The sequence below is a fragment of the Taeniopygia guttata genome, chromosome 9 (genome assembly GCF_048771995.1).
Source record: "Taeniopygia guttata chromosome 9, bTaeGut7.mat, whole genome shotgun sequence".
NCBI lineage: Eukaryota > Metazoa > Chordata > Aves > Passeriformes > Estrildidae > Taeniopygia > Taeniopygia guttata.
The window spans coordinates 1,681,129-1,699,465 of NC_133034.1; the positions used below are offsets into that span (position 1 = coordinate 1,681,129).

Genomic DNA, 18,337 nt, shown 5'->3' on the forward strand with positions numbered 1-18,337 from the left:
TGGGGTTTAAAAAAAAAAAAAAAGTGCTGGAAAATTATTAACTTAGCAGTTGAGGGGAGGTACCTCAGTGTCTCCTATTAAAACATAAATGAATTTATTTCTTACAAGCTCTCTGCAGTTGCATTTACAGTCCAGTCCCATCCCATGATGTGCAGCCCTTTGGGATCTCTGCAGCCTTGGGACAAGGAGTGTTCAGGCCCTGATGGAGAATGAAGGCCCTGGCTTTCCACCAGCACGATGGGGAGCCCGTTTTTGGGGGGGGTATGGCTGCACCCTGCTCGTGTGGCACAGCAGCATCGGGGCAGATGCCAGATGTCCCTGCTGGAATGGACTCCGGCCCAGCAGGGACAGCTCTCTGCTGTGTCATGGTGCCAAGCTAAGGAAAGCTGTTCTCTCTCCTGTGCATGCTTAGGGATGTGCCTTAGGATGTGCAAGTTGTTCCCAAAGTATTTTGCTGCTCTCGTTCTGCATTCCACCCCGAATGTTATAAGAACAAGTGTTGTGGATGTTGTCACAGCTTCCCAGAGAGAAAAAGGCATGTTTGGATAGCTCTGTGATCAACAAAAATTGCTTCCCAGGTCACAGGTAAATGCCTATTTCTTTTGGCAAGTACAATTCCTGATGTCCCAGTGAAATCCTTGAGGTGCTGCAGCTCCATTGCAGGGAATGTTTTCTGGATTAAATGAACAAAAAGCAGAGTGTGAAGGAACAAAGTCTCTAACATATATGGGTTAAGCTTTAGTGAATATTTCCATTAAAAAAAAAAGTAATAGTATAAAAAGGGATGGAAGCAGCTAAACCTCCTGATGTTAAGCTGAAGCATTTGTTTTAACATTTTAGTAATTATTTCTTGTTTCAAAACAATTTTTTCCAAAATGCTGAATTAAAATGGTGAAGTAGCATGTGAATAAGCGAAACATTTTGTATTAAAAGAAACATTTATGTTGACCAAAATGTCTACAAAATAGTGTCCAACCTTACTTGCCAGCAGGACCCTATGAGACTGAGAAGGGAACTGGAGCTTGAAGCAGCATTTGGACCATCCAACTTGTCATATTTAATTTAGGAGTCTTTGTCTCTGCAGAGTAAGGACATCTCTTGGAGGATGCCTTTGACTGCTCAGTTGAGGAGTTCCTGCATATCTGAGTCTATTTAGACAACGTGAATACTCTTGTGTGTCAGGTACTTCTAACGAGTGACATTTTTTAACACACGACTGACTTTAGGACAGGGTGCCACTCCCTGGCTGCTGTGTTCACGACCCCTTGTGTTCCTCTGCTTCCTCAGGAGCTCAGCTGGCTCTGCCTGGCTGTGCCTGCAGGTAGGGAGGGGACTGCTGAGCAGAAATCGGTGTCCCTGTGTGGCTGCTGCTTTTGGTGTCTGTTGAATGAGGAAAATCTCTTGATTTAGGTTGGAGTTACCTCCACAGCAGTTTCAGCTGATCACTGTGACTTTCCCCATCATCTCCTTTCATGTGTTGCTCCCTTTTCCATGGGGTGCTCCCGGGTGGGTCTCACAGGCTCACCCCAGCTCAGGACAGCTCTGGAGCAGCCCCCGGTGGTGCAGCCCATCCCAGAGGCTCAGCCTGCCCGGAGCCCTGTCTCTGGCTGTGCCTGAGTCCTGCTGGGGGCAGCAGGAGGATGCTGTGGAGGTGACACAACGTGCCAGGCAGCCTTGGCACTGGGTACAGGCTTGGGCACCTCTGGTGTTGGCAGCTCACATCAGAGGAGGGGCTGGAGCAGGAAGAGCACAGGGGCTGCTCATCAATGAGCTCCTTTTCTCTTACTAAAATCTTTGAAGAAGTGAGTGGGCTGAAGAATCAAGAATCAGCTGTTTCCTCAAGTTTGCTGAGAAAATTTGCTCTGGGAATATTATTATTCATGCTGGATATAGAAGGTGTTTGTGCCAGCTCTAATTAACTGTTCTCTCTAGCACAAAGATGTTCTCCACTGAAAGCCAGTGTGTTACTCTACTGATTTGGATTAATTAATGTGAAAAGGCCAAGTATGTAATTTCATACTTGAACTTTTAGATCTGTATTTGAATTGAAATCACATTATGCAATGATTGAATATTCTCCTGGTCTGACTGGGAAAGAAGTTTCCAAAAAGAAGACAATTTTATGTTGAAGAAAACCTCTGGAATTAAATTTGTTTTCAAGAGGTTTCTCTGGAATGTCACTCTGTTCTCCCAATTGTTATTCATGGAGTAACTTGTTCTCCCTGAAGTAGCAGGAAAGGCTTTGGATCAGACCCCATCTCATTTCTCCCCCTTTTCAGATGGTCATTATGTGCTTGCCACTGCTGGAAAGACAGTCAATCCCCTAAATCATTCCCCTTTCTCCAAAAATTGTTGCAAGTAAAACTCAGAGAAGCATCTGTAAGCTGACTTGCTGTGGTACTGTGGATACCCAGAGCTGCCATCCAAAAATGTCTCAGTGTCAGCAGTGTCATCAGAGCAATACCTTCTGCAGAGGTTTTGGGAGCTGCAGCCTGTCCCTGACCCTTGGTGCCTTCTCCTGCAGCGTGCCTGGCTCAGGTGGAACTGAGGGAAGCACCAGTGGGCAAGTGGGCAGTGGCCATGCAATGCACAAAGAAATCTGGCAAACTGGATTTGAGAAATGAAGGATTTACAGCTCAGTGGTTTTGAATGTACAGGAGTTTTTGTGGCAATTAAACCAGCAGCACCATGTTAATGGCCTCGGGGGGTGTAGGAAAATACAGGCCAATGCAGCTACCCTTTAGAGAAAGGCTTGGACCTGACACAGCTGTGGGTTTGGGTTTTAAGGGCTGCCAGTAGTACTGTGAGGCAGTATTTTATGACTTGGCTGAGTTCAGCTTGGTCTCCAAATTAGACTGATCATTTTTAGGTCAAATATTTGGGAGCAACCTAGTAAACTGCTGCATTGATGTTATACAAGCTAAGAATAAACACTGGAGGTCACTGCATAAACATCCAGGAAAAAAAAAAGCTGAGGATGGAATGAACCCTGCACAGACACCCCCACCCACAGGCTGGATTTGCACGGCCATCTGCAGCCCCAGCTCCCAGGGAGGGGAGCAGGGGAGGCTGTGTGGGCTGGCAGCCCCACGTTGTGCAGCTGATTGCTTTTGGCTTTGTAATGACTTCAGCAAGAGCTGGGAGTGAGACAGGGCTGTCAGACAGCTGTGGGGACAGGGAGCAGGAGGGGGCTGAGTGTGCGGGCTGGATGCTGACTCCAAATTTCTGAGGACTCCCCATCCCTGGCCTTCTCCAGTGCTCCTGGAGAGTCCCTGGATTATAAGGAGCTTTATACATCTCCCAGGTGGCCCTTTGGCTGAAGGGCTGCAGCAGCAGCAGCCTCTGAGGCTGCTCACTGAGGTATGAGAGCCTAACACAACATCCTCCTTAAAATCCAGCAGCACACCCAGCTATTGAGCAATGCTGGAAAAATCCCATGGCACCACAGGCAGCACCGTGAATGGGGCAGACAATGGGCAGGCAATGAAGGAACAGCAAACAGGTGATTTCCCACCCCACTGCTGGCAGAACTGTTCAAACGTGCTGTGTTTCCCTTTTTGGGCAGGGTTGTTGTGAAACTGTACCCAGGACAGGGTCTGGGCCAGGGGAAACGTGGCTAGGCCCAGGCAGGGAGCTGCTTGGATGGCCAGGAGGATGGCAGCCCCTCTGGGGCACATTTGCCTTTGTCAGGCGGGATGGCACTGCTGGGAATGAGCACTGAGCTCCATCCCAAGCCCCAGGCCTTGGCAGTCTCTGTGTTACCTCCCTGGCATGCAGCAAACACTGCCCTAACTGGGTGCTTATCAAGCTCTTAGTTGTATTTTGGGGACAGCTGCCTGTTTGAAGGGTCAAAGCTGCCAGTCTTGCCTCAGCTTGAGCCCAAGACCTGGGAAGGAAATCAGGGCCGATTAAGCATATTCTGTCTGCTGCCCTATTTTGGTCTCGGTTCCCCATTCAGCTGAAGACATCCAGATCCCCAGCTCTGCAAGGAGGGCTCCTCTTTTGGCAGCAGCAGCCTGGGGAAAAAGAATTGCCTGATCAAAGTGCTTTGAGAAGCATTTTGCTGTATTTGGAGAGGAGGTGTTTAGAAATGACACTCATCACCCCTCTCCAAGAAAAATGAATGCTGCAGAAGTACAGACAGTTGCAACGTAGCTTGAGGCCCTCTGAAGCATGAAGCAGGTTTGCATTAAGCCTTTTGGACCATTTCTTTCTGTGCTTTGTTACAGCTTTTCAAAAGTTTCAATTAAGGTGTCATGGATAGAAATGCTCGCTCTTTCTCCCTGGCCCAATATTTTAGTGTTAGCCCATGAAATGCGTGAGCCAACAATAAGCAAACTCAAATCAACTTGCCTTTATAACAGCAGCTATCAAATGGCTGGCTGAAATGTTAAGTGGGAAGAGGAAAGCATGACAATCCTCTAAGAAAGTTTGCAAAGGAAATGTACTTTGCTTTCATTCAGTGCTTTTGATGAAGTTGTTTAATTGTACTAAAAGGTAAATATTTGGTATTAATCTCCTTGACAATCTGAGTTCATCGGCTGTAGCTGTTCCTGCAGCGCTGCCTCTGCCAGAGCACCGTGTTGTGCTCGTCCATACAGGTGGGGCTTGGCATCTCCAGTTGCCTCTTTCCCTAGATTTTTCATTAAGAGCCACTGTCCTTTCCCTCTGACTGCTGGAAGGGCAGCACCGTGCAGAGCTGTTTGCAGGAGCCATAAAACTGATTAAGGCCTTCTAATATTTGTGTGTCTCAGCACGTTCAGCTGTGTGCTGTGACGTGTGTGGGCAGGGCAATCCTAGCCCCACGCAACCGTGGTGAGCTACCCTGGCACTGCCCACACCCACCTGCCTGGCCAGGAAGAGTGGTTTTACCCGTGAGGAGAAGGTTCTGTGTCCGCTTAATGCCTTGGAGGGGCTGCCCAGAGCAGAGGCTGGACAAGATTCAGAGAATAAAGTGGGTCTTTATTGAAGGCACCTTGGGCAGCCAAAGCCTCCCAGAGGCTGCACCCAAGGTGAACAATGGGCACCAGTTTTTCAGACAATTATAAGTTTGGTTCATTTACATATCAGGGGTTAATCCTCCAATTACAGCTTCAGCTAATGAAGTCATTTACCCCCAGTTTGCTCCCCCAATTCACTTTTGTTTGTACTTTTCAGGTCCTGAGGCTGTAGGGTATCCTTGGGTTCAAGGTGCAGAGGGATTGTTTTGTCTGACCAAAATGTGAAGACAGTAGTTAACACTTGATATGAAATATAGAGTTATGCACTAATGCAGCACAGGATTTGAAAAATATAAAGGCTGAAATCTTAAGGCATGGTGCTGCCTGCTCCTGATGTCCTGGTGGCTGCCGCCACCGCGGCTCCAGGCATCTCAGCCAGCGGGGCTGAGGGCTGCCCAGCACCTGTGCCAGAGAGACTGGGGGCTGCTGCTGGAATTGCCATGTTGTTATCTCACCCAGGGACCCCTCAGGACAGGTTTTGTGGCCCTGCTGCTGCCACCCGCCCCAGCTGGGCAATGGAGGTGCGGGGTGCTGCCGAGGGCAGTGGCGCTCAGGGGAGGCAGGAGCAGGGACATGCCCGCCCTCCCTCCCCTACACAGGGGCTTGCCCTCACCTGTGCCATGTCCTGGCACTCACCCAAACACACAGGAGGTGGCAAAAGCTAAAATTAATATTTTAATGTTCACACCCGTGTTTTTCCCTCACAGAGATGAGGTGCTGTGGGAATGCAGAACTTCCCTCTGGCTGCTCTGGCAGGTCTGGGACCCTGGCAGGGGTCAGGAACCCCCCTGGACAGAGCCCCCAGAGACACTGTCTGTGATCTCTGTCCATGGAAAAGAGTTTTCAATCTTACAGGATGAATTACCAGCTCTGAGTGTTTGATATAAGTAATAATTAAGTGTGGCATGGGTGCAAAAGTAAAATTTTAGGATTCTAGATTAGGGGTCCAAAGGGGACAAATGGAGGAAATTGGGTGTGCCTTGTCCTTTTTCTCCTTCTTCATGCCCTCCATGTTTCACTGTGGTGTTGGCATTTTTCTGTTGGTTCAGGCTGGGGACACACTGTCCAACGTAGGTGACAGATATTGGCACGTTATTGTAAATCCAGCACAGGTAGTTTCTGGTATTTAATGTTTGTACCATCCCACTGAGGGCAGAGCCCCACACGCTGCCCTGCAGGACAGAGCTGCGGCAGGGCAGCAGAACATGTTAGAGATAAACAGAATAAACAACCTTGAAACCAGCACAGACGAATTATGGCTTCTTCTTTGGCAGCGGGGCTGAAAGACAGAGACTTTCTACAATCTCAGAATCATCAATACCCACAGATTCCGATAAGGTGCCAGAGGCCGCACTTTGTCTCCAAAGCTGAGTGGCTCTGTGCAAAATCCTCCCTGGGCACCCAGGGGGTGTTTAAAAGTAACACTGCTTTTCTGACCAAAACTGTTCCTGAATTTGGCAAATAGCTTTGAGGAGAAAAGTTAAATATCTTTTGCTGTCCATGTTTAAAATAGACTCTCGAGCTGCTGCACTGAGGCACAGTTTGCCAGCAGCTCCTGTGCCCTCACGGTCCCCATGGTCATTGCAGAACAGGACCCTGGGACACCTTGTGGGGGCAGAACCTTGCATGCCGTGATGTACTTATGAAAGTATCTGAGAGTGGGTTTTTGTTTTGTTTTGTGTTTGTTTGGTTTTTGTTTGTTTTGGTTTTTTGTTTTGTTTCTTAAATGTTGTTTTGGTTTGTTTTTCAAACCAAACAAACCAGCTGTTTGGGATGACCCACCCTTTCCTGGAAGGATGCACCTTCAGGGTGGGTTGTCAGACCATGGTGTCAGGAGCAGGAGGAGAAAGGGCTGAGGCTGCAGATTGCACTCAGGGACGTGTGGCACCATGAAGGGTGGCATTGTAATTGCTTTGTCATTTAAAAAAATGTGCTGAAAGTGACTGGCATGGTTGGAGTCAAATGCTGGGCAGCAGTGAGCCCTTCATGAGTCGGATGTGATGTGCTCTTGGTGTGCTCTGGTGTCAGTGGAGCAAGAAAACTACAACAAACCAAACCAAAAAGCAAATGAACAAACAAACAAAGACATCTTCTGTCACCAGGGCTTAGCATGGAAAAATTTGCAAAGCAATACATGATTTATTGTGATTTATTCTAAGAACTATCACTGTATATACATTTTCCTGGCACTTTCCCTCTGTGACAGTTGACAACTGGAGTTTTCCCCAGGGATGTAGCAGTGCTGCAGGTGTCAGCCCTGGCTGTCCCACTGCTTGTCATCTCTCTGTGCCTGTGCCAAGGGGCTCCCTCAGCCCTCCCTTGTCTCCCACCGCCCCCTTTCCTGGCACTCACTCTGGGCCCAGGGCGCTGCTGCCAAGATCTTCCAAAGGAGCCCCTTTCACAGCCAGTGCCTGCCAAGGAGAGCTGTTGGCATTGCCACAATTCTGCTTTTTATGGCATTTTTCTTTCCTCCTTTTTTTTATTCTTTCTTCCTCCTTCAGAAGTTGGGTAACAGATGTTGAAATTTGTTCCCGTCTGAGGATGTGAATAGGACCTAGGTGACAAAAACAAAGTTAAAGCAAATTGGACACTTACTTTTGGTTGCATCTATGAACTCCCACCCAGGGATGCAAAAGCAAACACAAAAACCCTCTGAAATCTTGTTAATAGTTTAAGGAGCAGCTGATACCTCCTAAAAACCTTCAGACCATAAGGATTCTGTTGCTTTGTCTGACTTTTCTTTACTTGTCCTTCATTGTTCTTCCTAGTGAATGCTATTTGCATGAAAATGGGACCTTTTGTTTCTGAAGAACTGATCCATCCCTGCTGCTTATTCCTCATTTGGACACTGTCCATTGGAGCCTGAGTCTGTCCAGAGAGTGCAGTTAACTCGGATCCTCTAGACTCTGATCCTCTGGGACACTGGGCTCGCTTCCACAGCATCTGGCTGTGATACAGAAAAGGGTTTCTCACTTCAGGTGGATTAAGTATGCAGCAGAGGCTGAATGAACGTGGCTGTAATGGAGACTGGGTGCAGTCATACCACCCTGGCAAGCAGCAGAAAACAGCTGTGATTTTGAGTTTGAACCATAGAATGAATTACCAACTTTAAAGGTAGAACAAGCAGTCACAGAAGGTTAGATGGTATAATAAAAGTAGTCACAAATTAAAGAGTAAAATTTTTTAGTATTGTACAGGGGGGTTTTACCACCTGTACAGGGGGGGGTTTAACACCTATACAGGGGGGGTTTTACTTTATACAAAGAGGTCAAGAGTTCTAAAATAAAGGAAAGTGGGCCTGATCCTATTCTTCCTCCTTCTTCTTCCTTACCTCCATGTTCTTAGTAATGTTAGCATTTTTCTATTAGTTTAAGCTAAGAACACACTGTTCAACGTAAATAATAGATATTAGCACATTATTATAAATATAATACACGTAATTTCTAATATATAATGTTTGTACCATCCCACTAAGGGGCAGAGCCCCACACACTGCCCTGCAGGACAGACCTGCAGCAGAGCAGCAAAACATGTTATAGATAAACAAAAATAAACAACCTTAAAAACAACACAGACGAACTATAGCTTCTTCTTTAGCAACAAAGCAAAAAGACAAAGACTTTCTACAATCTCAAAATCACCAATACCCACAAATTCCAACAAAGATTCTTGGGCACATGCAGTGGAGTTCTGGAAAAACAAATGTTTCATCTAATGCAAAAAAAAACCAGTTTTCAGTACAGGAGTCTGGCTGCTGTGGTGTTCAAGTTAACAATTTGATAGCCTGAGAATTAGAATGGGTGTATTTACCCACATGATTGGATTTTTGATTGGCAAAAAGTGGGAGAGAGATTTAGGATATCTTCTAAAGATGTTTTTTGACAGGTGTATGTGGGCACCCCAAGGCAAATGACACAGGCTAATTTGAAAGAGCAATAACCCATAATAGCATAAAAATATCAGAATGGTGTGATTATGTGCCGAAATGAAATCTGAGATAAGAGTCAGTGATCCTGCTTGGTTTCTGCCCTGTTGTTCCCAACCAAGGTGCCATATTATTCCAGCCTCAGTATCCTGTGGTGCAAAGAAGGGGGCATTAAAAGTCTCACTCTTGCTGCTGAATGTGTTGGGCTTTTTCTCACCATTTTAGCATGGAGTGGGTTACAAATGCAAATGTGGCCATGGCATTGCTTTACCTCCTTCCTTTCCTGAACATGTGGTTTTTCTGAGGAATCACAAGGCAATATGTGTCAGGCTGTGTGTTTAAATTAGGAGTAATCTGGCTCCTTTTGTGTGGTTTTTGCCGTGAGAGATGGGCAGAAGTGAGATAGACCACGAATACCCCATCCCTGCCCAATTCCACATTGGAGGCTGGGTGGGATACCACAGTGCAGCTCAGAAGGGAACAAACACCCCTCATGACACAACAGGGTCCCACCCCAGGGTCTTTGTGCAGCCACAGGCAGGACCAGCAGCAAGAGCTGAGCTCAGAGCCAAACAGAGTGTTTTACACCTCAGCCACTGCTCAAACAAAAAGGCCTAAATAGCATGTTTATTATTAATGCCAAGTTATTCTGCTCTGCATGAGGGAAACCAACCCACATGCAGGGCTCTTACTGATATGCCAAGCTGGGTCTGGCAAAAGTCACAGTCCTTTGTTTCTGCCCCCTTCCAGCTGCAACATTTTCAAACCACACCACCTCCTATCAGTATGAATGAAGTCAGTCAGGTCTCTGCTGTCTGCAACTTCTTGTGTTTTCTTTCCTAAGCTCTTCTTCAAACTGATAAAAGCTGTGTCAGACAGTGTCCCTCTCAATAGTGATGGCAGGCCGGGTAGGCCCAGGTTAAGTGCTGGGCTCGGGGAGGTGGCTTTACTTGCAGTCACAAAGTTAATACTTAGCCAGGAACGGTTGGGATTCTTGTGGTGTACTCCAAAGTGTAATCTAAACTGGATTTCCTGGGTTTGTAATGCTTAGTTTTGGATTAACAATTGCCCACCAGTGTGTTTATAGCTCGAACCTGCTGATGCTTGCTCTCAACACAGTCCCAGTGTAATGCCCTTTTTGTCTTGGAATAGAGAGAAGGATTAATAGGAATCTGTGGCATAAAGCAGATGTGAGGTTTTACATCGTTTGATGTCTGCAAATGGCACTGATTCAGCTCTTCTTCCAGGGACACATTTCTGATTCCTCATAGATTTTTCATTTTAACACTCCCACAGCAACATTAGAAAACGTGATAAATGCCATTCTTACGAAGTGACAGTGTATAAAATCAGAATAATAAGAATAAACAAAATGAAGGAGGTTGTAGGCGTCCTTTCCATTTCCCAGCAGCTAAAGACTGATTCATTAGTTTGTTGCTATGGTAGGCCTTTCTCAGTAGCAAGAAACCAAATGGAGGAGAACTCTCAGCTTTGCTAAAGGGTTCAGTGCCTCCAGAAACTAAAGGCAGAGGCTTGTGAAAGGGAAGAAAGGATGAGCACAGGGATGAATAAGGCAAGCTGGAGCTCCTGATTGAATTGTGGCTTTGCATTGGCCAGCTGCAGATTGAGCAGAAAACTGCTCCTCATGTGTGAGATCAGTGTGCTCCCCCAAAACTGGAGTCTCATCTGCGTGTCCCTGGCACTCCAAGGTCAGCTGTGGTCCCATTTAGGACATTTTTACTTCTTTGTGACTTCCACCAGTAAATGCAGCAGATGGAAAGAGCTTGCAAACAGCTTTGCTCTGTGGGGAGATAGCTGTGAAGGGATCTGGGGCGTGACTTCTGCCTCTGCCTATCTGCAGCACTTCACTTTAACAGCAAAATTAACTATTTCACTTCTCAGAGGGCTTCTGCCTAGCATCTGCAGTGCTACAAATTCATTTTTAGATCATACTGCTGTCCTTCTGCAGAGAGAACAAAGGGCTATTTTAACCTGTTTTAGCAGCAGTAAAAATGCTAAAACATTTTGAGAGAAGTGAAGCATAAGAAAATCTCTATAAAGCCCTTTTTATCTCTGTTGAGAATTACTTTTCTGAAGCTTTTTCTTGTTACTGCTGATCACAGATATGATATTGTTTTGACTTTTCTCCATTCATTGTATGTGAACATCTTTTATAAAATATATAAAGTGAATAGGTTTTTTTACTTTTTCATTTTTTATTCCCCAAATAGCGAAAACTCTGTAGAATTTTCTGCATGCCTGGTACCTGTGTTGATTCTCTCCATTTGGGAAATGAATACTTTGGTTGGGATTTCCATGGTTATTTGTAAATATCATTGGTGATGTTTTCTTTTAAACCTTTTATTCTTTCACAAGCCAAACAGATACCTCCTGAGCCTGACACATCAGATAATAGTTGTACTAGAAGACAAGAATTTTGCAAAGCAAAGGACAGATGTGCAGAGTTAATCTAAGTCTGAGCCTCACTGCTTTCCCAGGTGAGTGGGAAAGAGCAGGGAATAGAGCATTTGCTGCTGAAGCACATGCCCAGTCTCTGTGAAACCTGCAAAGAAGTGAGTGGGAAAATTGCTTATGTGAACAGGATACAGGCTGGAAGGTCTGCAACACTTGGCAAGAAATGTGGCAGCCTCAGGGTGTGTTTCTGGAAGGCCTCTCAGCTGAAATGCCTTGCTTGGCCCAAAGGGTGGAGCTCCCCAGCAGTGCAGCTTCAGCAGCTCCCATGACCAGCCGTGTTCTCAGTGCTGCTTCAAATCTTTTGCCTTTCACTGTCCAAATGCAAAGCCAAGTGCAAGTAGTACACATGCTCTATAGCAGCTCTCTAGCCCCCACTGCATTTTTTTAGAATGAACTAATGGTTTTAAGCTAAGAACTGTATATGTTAGGAATTAGTCCTCTATTCTTGGGGACAATTTGTTTCCAAACAAATCCTTGGTTTTGCTTTCTTTTTCTTCATATGAATTTCAGGTTTTCAGATTTTTTTTTTCTCCTTTGATTTCTTAGCACTCTACATCTTTTAATATTCTCTTGGTGATACCCCATGTTCATGGTTTAGATATAAATGCCTTCCTATGAGCAAGTTGCTGTAGTCACCCATCTGAGCAAAGAAAGGATCAGACAGCACTACATTTGACCTGGAGAGTGAATATTCAGAGGCCCAGAAGGGAACTTTTTAGTAGAAAATATTGCCTTTACAAAATTCTAATTTGTCCCAGGGATGTAGAATGGAAGTCGTTCCTGTGCCCTGATCATCGGTGTCTCAGGGCTGGCAGGGGCACTGCCATGGGCACAGGCAGGCACAGACTGTGCTTGCCTGTGCCCTGTCCATGGCCAGGTACTTGCTTTTCTACACCTCAGCCTGTTTGTTTCTGAAAAATCAGTGGCCAGATTCACTGGAGAAACATAGAGGAGATGCTCAGGTGAAGAAGAAATGCTTCAGGCATTTTTAACTTTCCTTTGTTAGCAATGCTTATTCTGGTCAACACCCCAGCCCTTTCTAAGCAGTATGCTATTGCTGAGGAAGGTAGCCTAGAAGCCAAAAATTCCTAAATTTAATGTTCATCTCCCTGCTGTCTACCAGCACTCTAAATTAAATTACAGTGCACGTTACTTTATGATCTGTGGGACCAAGGACAGCAGGGTAAAAAACCAAAGAACAGGCGTACTCAGAAAAAAGCTGAGCAACAGAGGAAGCATAAAACTACAGGTGAGCTTCCAGTCTCAGTTATTGCAGTGTAAGCCCAAAGTCATGGCAGTGAAACTAATGGAGCTGCCTCAGGCTACAAAAGAGCAGTTGAGATCAGTTTTCTCATGCACTCTGGCATTTTCTGCCTCCCCAGGAACTGACGAAATCCCTGCTCTGTCTGTTCAGGCACTGTCAGTTAAGCTGGAGGCCCTCTTGGCATGGCCCACTGCTTTGAGATGGAAAATAACTCTTTTGCCTCAGCACTATTTTCTTCTATCATTTGTTAACTCTTTTTCCAAAAGAAGCCTGAAGTTGCAATGGTAAAATCTTTGTGTCTACTGAAGTGTAGTTAGTTAAAAGTTAAGTTATGAGCAAGGACCTGATGAAGATTCCTTGTCTGCTGACAGGGATATTCAGGATATTCTGAAGTTACTGAGGGAATCGATGGAAATGGCCATTGCTATGGGGAGGGAATTCTTGCTGGAATATCCTGCTGAATTTTATTTTCAGGCATTTTTTCATAACCAGGGCATAAGGTAAATACACAGTCTGTGTCTTCTCAGAAGCACGATTCATTACCTGAATACCAAAAGGACTTTGTCAACAGCAGTATATACTTAGGTCTCTGCTGGGTCAGTGTTCCCAACTGGAGCTGGGTTTCTTTGGTACAATCTCATACACAGATTCACTCTAAAAAACATTCCCTTTGACAGACTGGAGCCCCCACATGTAAGTTCTCCCCTCCAGCTCAGGGGAGAAATCAGTACACAGTTTGTGCACTATCCTTGCCAAAAGTGTGTGGAAAAGAGACGGTTCAAAGGCTGGGATTAGTGTCCCTGCCTCAAAGAGGTGCTGCAAGGATCCAGCTCAGCATGAATATGAGAACTCTTTGGCTTTCCCTGCTGAATCAGCCTCATCCCCCAGGAAGGTGGCAGCTGATGGCTGGGACAGAATTGCAGGCAGCAGTGGGGTGGCCCAGAGCAGTGGGCTGCCTCTCTGCAGGCTGGATGCTCCTTGTCTTTGGGTTTATCTCTGCCTGTGAGCGCTGATAAGAAGTAACTGACTGGCATGTTAGGCTCTTGCTGCTTGATTATTTTTTATTGCCTTGTTTGCTTGGGCAATGGGAGTGCTTAGCTTGCTCTGGGGTCCAAAAGGTTGCTTTCCCCCAGGGTTCTGTGTGTTTCTGGCTACTGCTTTAGGGATCAGGGATACTCTTATCTTATCCCTGCATAAGGTGGGGGTAGTTCCTTCAGGTTCATGTGTTTGCCACTACATTGGACATGGGGATTTTATTTCATGCTCTTGTTTGGTTTGGCTCTGTTCATGAAACTGTATTTGTAACCAAGCAGGAAGAACAGATGTGAAAAGCCTGCAAGTAGGAGAGGAGGTGGTGAGGAAAGGAGGAAAGCTGGAAGTGGGGGAATCAATTAATGTGTGCTGTGTGGGGATTTGAGCCCGTGGCAGCATTAGTTGGATGTGTGATGAGCTGTCACAACAGCTGTCACTAAAACAAGTGCTGCACCTTGCAGTCCAGCAGTGGAGGAATGACATGGAGATCTTGCTATACCCATGTGAATCTAAAGCTGCCTTTGCATTTAGAGTTACAATCATTATTTTATTTTTTAAATAGCATGCGCAAGACTAAACCAAACAGGTGCATGTGTGTGAGGACAAGCATATGTGACCAGGACAGGGGAGGCAACAGAATTTAGTCTGGAGCTTTTACCATGAACTTCAAGTCTTTGTTCCTTACCAGACCAAGTCTGTAGTGACTAAAGTTTTGAGGAAGGTTTGCAGGTACAGCGTGGACAGGGAAGCTGAAATACACTACCACATATAAGTTAATATTTTTCTTATTTTCAAAGGAAAGAAGAATCAGATCCAAAGAAATATGCATCATTATTCATATGAATAATTAAATAACTTTTTATACATAAATAATAACAGGAAACATTGTGGAAAGAAATAAAATGTTAGGAAGAGTCTCCTCGAAATTTACTTAGCTCTGGGTTTTAGGAAATATTTTCATCATTGAATATTTAAAGCAAATTGCTTAGGCAAGAAGCTCAGAATCCTGTACTTTCCATAAAAGCCTCTCCACACATCATCCCAAGTATGAACATGCAGTACATAAATCAAGGCTTTTGCATGGCTCTTTTTTCACTGTTTTGCAATGGGTCTTCCAAGGACTCCTTTAAAACAAAATAATAACACACCCCATCAAGACAGCAGTTCAGGTTTGCCCAGCAAAGGGTGACCTGGACAACGTCTCGTAGCACTTGTTGAAAACTGATGTGGATTATGTTGTTCTTCACCAAGAAGTACATGATGTAGGCCACGTGGTAAGGTGTGAAACACACCAGAAAGGCCACCAGGTTTGTCACCACGATCCTCTCTGCCCTGGTGCTGTGTGTTTGGAGGTTGTCTGGGTTTCTGTGCCTTCTCAGGCAGCGGACAGTTTGGGCGGTGCAGAAGGTCATGGCTGCCATGCTGCCCAAGAAGATGATCACCAGGGTGCTGAACAGGCCCGCGTTCTCCCACGTGCTCTTGGAGAAGTTGTGGAAGCAGGACGAGATGTGGTGGCCCTTCCCATGCAGCTGGAAAGTAGAGAGTGTCCCCACGGAGGTGCCCAGGCAGATGAGAGCACAGACCACGGCAGCCTTCTTGATGGACCTGAGGGTGAGGGCCACGAAGGGGTACTGGATAGCGACGTACCGGTCCACGCAGATGCACAGGGAGATGAGGATGCTGCCGTACATGTTCACAAAGTACAGACTCTCCAAGGTGGAGCAAAACACTGACCCCAAGTTCCAGTTGTCTTGAAGGTGGTAGGAAATTATTTTAAAAGGAAGAGTAAACAACAGCAAAGTATCCAGGAATATAAGGGCTATCATGTAGACTGTAGATTCTGACAGCTTTTTAACCTTAAAGAACAGGAATGACAGAGCCAGGATGTTGAACAGCAATCCCAGGATAAAAGTGGGGGTGTACATGATGAGCTGGAACAGTTCCACAGCAGCACTGATATTGCCCTTGCCATGGGTGTCATTCATTTCTCCAAGTATGCTGGAAGAGAAGAAAATCACCACAAGGAAGGATGAAGATCAGTAGAAGACATAGAAAAAGGGCTAATATGGTCTCTATGTGTCCACAACCTTGGAAATCCCTTTTTCCCCCTCTTGGACTGCTGTGTGCTGAATTGTAGCTCCATGGAGCTGCTCAGTGCCAGTGATTTTGGGGCAAGGTTGCACATCAAGGGGGGACGGGGCTTTCTGGTGTCCACCCTCACTTGCACTGCTAGCTGTAACCCCAGAGTGTGCCCTCCTGTAATTCAGGCTGGGCAGAGCCTGTGACTGCACCATCCCCTTGGAGAGGTTTCTTCGCAGAACCAAGGTAGCAGACCCTGATTTTAGGGGTTCTTGGAACATGAGGGTGGAAACAATTATGTGTCCCCTGTTTCCTGCATCAAGGTATCAAATGAGATCTTGGGGAGCCAAGAACAGAAGGGTGCCCCTCATTTATTAATGTGAAGATCCCATACGGTCACTGCCATCCTGCACCCTCCCCACCCCCCAGGGCAAAGAGGCACTGTGAGTACCTCTGCCCCTTCTAAAAGCTGTCTGAAAGCTGCAGGCAGGAAGCTTCCAGTGGGCTACTTCTGGCAGAGGTTAAGTCTTCGGTAGAAGGATGAGATTTTGTCTAAATGAGCCAGACTTACCAGAGCAGAGACAGGGATTACAGGAAACATGCAGCTGGATTTGCCTCTGCCAAGAGGGGATTGGAAGAGTCACAGGCACTCTCTGAGCTGAGCTGGGGTCACAAAGTAATTATCTTCTTTAGAGGAAGGGTTCTGGCTTGATCCTGCCCTCAGACTCTCCTGATAAGGACTGGGAAGGTGCTCATTGGTTTCTGCAGTGCTGTAGTCACTTAAAAATGCAAATGGCTAGGAATACCAAATCCTTTCCTCCAGCCAGTTCCACGACAGCAAATGGAATCTGTAAATAAAATCTGTCAGAGGTCTTTCTGTCAGCACCCAGAAATTAGTTTCCCCTGCTGTTCTCTAGTTTTTACTTCAAATCAGTGTCTTTCCTACATGAGCTGCTGATTTTTATGCTGTTCCATTCTGTCAACAGAGCAAAGTTTCTGTCCTGCAGATCAAGTCACCCCCCCTGATATTTCACAGGTAAACTCTCCCTTACTGTAGTTTGAGAGATTAAGATCTCTTTGAGTGAGATTAAGATCAGCAAAAAAGAAAATTTAGTTCTTTGCTCCTTAAAGACACAGTAATGGTAGGGAAGTGAAATTCTGTACGTTACTGACTTAGACAGAAGTAAGAAAAGCAGCATGAAGCACTGTGAGTCTGATGCTGGGAGGGAGCCCATTACTGAGAGCCAAAGGAAGGAAAAGTTAATTAAGGAATTTCTGAAAAGTAATAAATACTGACAAAGTTCTTTACTTCAATGCCTCTGTAGGAGATTTCATTACTACTTTCCTTTTTCTTCAGTCTTGTTTTTAATTTGTTTGATAGTGTGTCTAAGAAATTCTGGGTCTAGAGAAATAGAATTTCAGCTTCTCACCAAGATGCTTAACTAAGAAAATTCTCACTATAATTAAAAGATGTTTCAGACTAGGATCTGTTGTGCAGATTTATTAAAGAATAAACAGAAAGTATATTATATAAAGCATAAATGCAGAGGGAAGTTTTGTTCAGTCATTTAAAAAGTTAGCTATGCTGTAAGGAATGCAAATTATGTAAAATATAATTTTTGGATCTCGTGACAAGAGGAAACTTTCAAGGCAAGCTTTTGCTATAGTAAAATATCTCTTGTCATCTTACCTTTGGGCTGCCTCGTGCTCTGGTTGTTGACTTTTTCTCCTTCTCAGCCTGTAGAATTCTGCAGTCTTGTGTTTTCTTTTAAGGCAGCAGAGTGAGCTGCACACAAAGCAGCTGCTGGTCAGAATGTCAGGAAGCCCCAAGTGCTGCTGCTGTTTGTTCCATCCCAGATTTCCAGGGCAGGGTGGCCTCCCCACGCTGTGTCTGCGTGGGGCTCTGACACAGGGACTCACCCAGCTCATGGGAGATGTAAACCCGTGGGACTCACACCTCTGAGTCACCCTTAAAACCAGGTTCTGCTAACAGGGAAAGAAATCTGGCTCTACAGACCTTTCTTTGGGGTTTTCGTTGTTATTTGGGTTTTTTTTTTCTTTTTCCTTTGTGGGTTTTTTTTTTTTGTTGTTTGGTTTTAGGGGTTTTTTTTTGGCTTTTTTATTTTTTTTCCAAAATACAGGATTTTATTGATTGTACATAACATCCATGGGTAGAGCATTAGTTGTCAAAATGTGCTTTGAGCTAAATCCTGTCACTGTTTCCCTTACTTTTCATTATATCAGAAAGGAAAAAGATTGCTGATTTTCAGTGGTGATCTGGTATGTTCACTTCAACTTGGTGTTTCAAAAGAGTCAAGGGTTACTCTTACATCTGTTTATACCCCTAGGGAGCAGGGAATATACCCATGGAGAGTGTCAGGTGATGATTTTGTTCAGGTAGAAAGGGGAAAAAAAGTGGGGGTTTTTGGCCATTGTATGCATGTTTACAGTATTCTTTCCAAAAAGGCAAGGAAAGGCCACAGATGTAGCTTTGCTCGGTCTTCTGCATGCTCCTTACATTTCAAACCTGAGGATTATATTGGCTAAATTAAAACTGTGCAT

At 45.3% G+C, this 18,337-nt stretch overlaps 1 protein-coding gene across 2 annotated transcripts; it reads right to left on the reverse strand.

The window, feature by feature from the left end:
* Positions 1–14,222: 14,222 nt before the first annotated feature.
* Positions 14,223–17,806, reverse strand: LOC100222403 (G-protein coupled receptor 55-like). Of its 2 annotated transcripts, none has more exons than XM_072933558.1 (3): positions 17,466–17,806; positions 16,347–16,623; positions 14,223–15,694 (listed from the first exon to the last, which is right to left on the reverse strand). In XM_072933558.1, the coding sequence occupies exon 3, from the start codon at positions 15,679–15,681 to the stop codon at positions 14,764–14,766; it is 918 nt and encodes a 305-aa protein (XP_072789659.1). In that variant the 5' UTR covers positions 15,682–15,694; positions 16,347–16,623; positions 17,466–17,806; the 3' UTR covers positions 14,223–14,763. The 2 variants fall into 2 exon arrangements, with proteins under 2 accessions (XP_072789659.1, XP_072789658.1); XM_072933557.1 differs by having other exon boundaries at positions 16,347–16,636.
* Between the last annotated feature and the right edge of the window lie 531 nt (positions 17,807–18,337).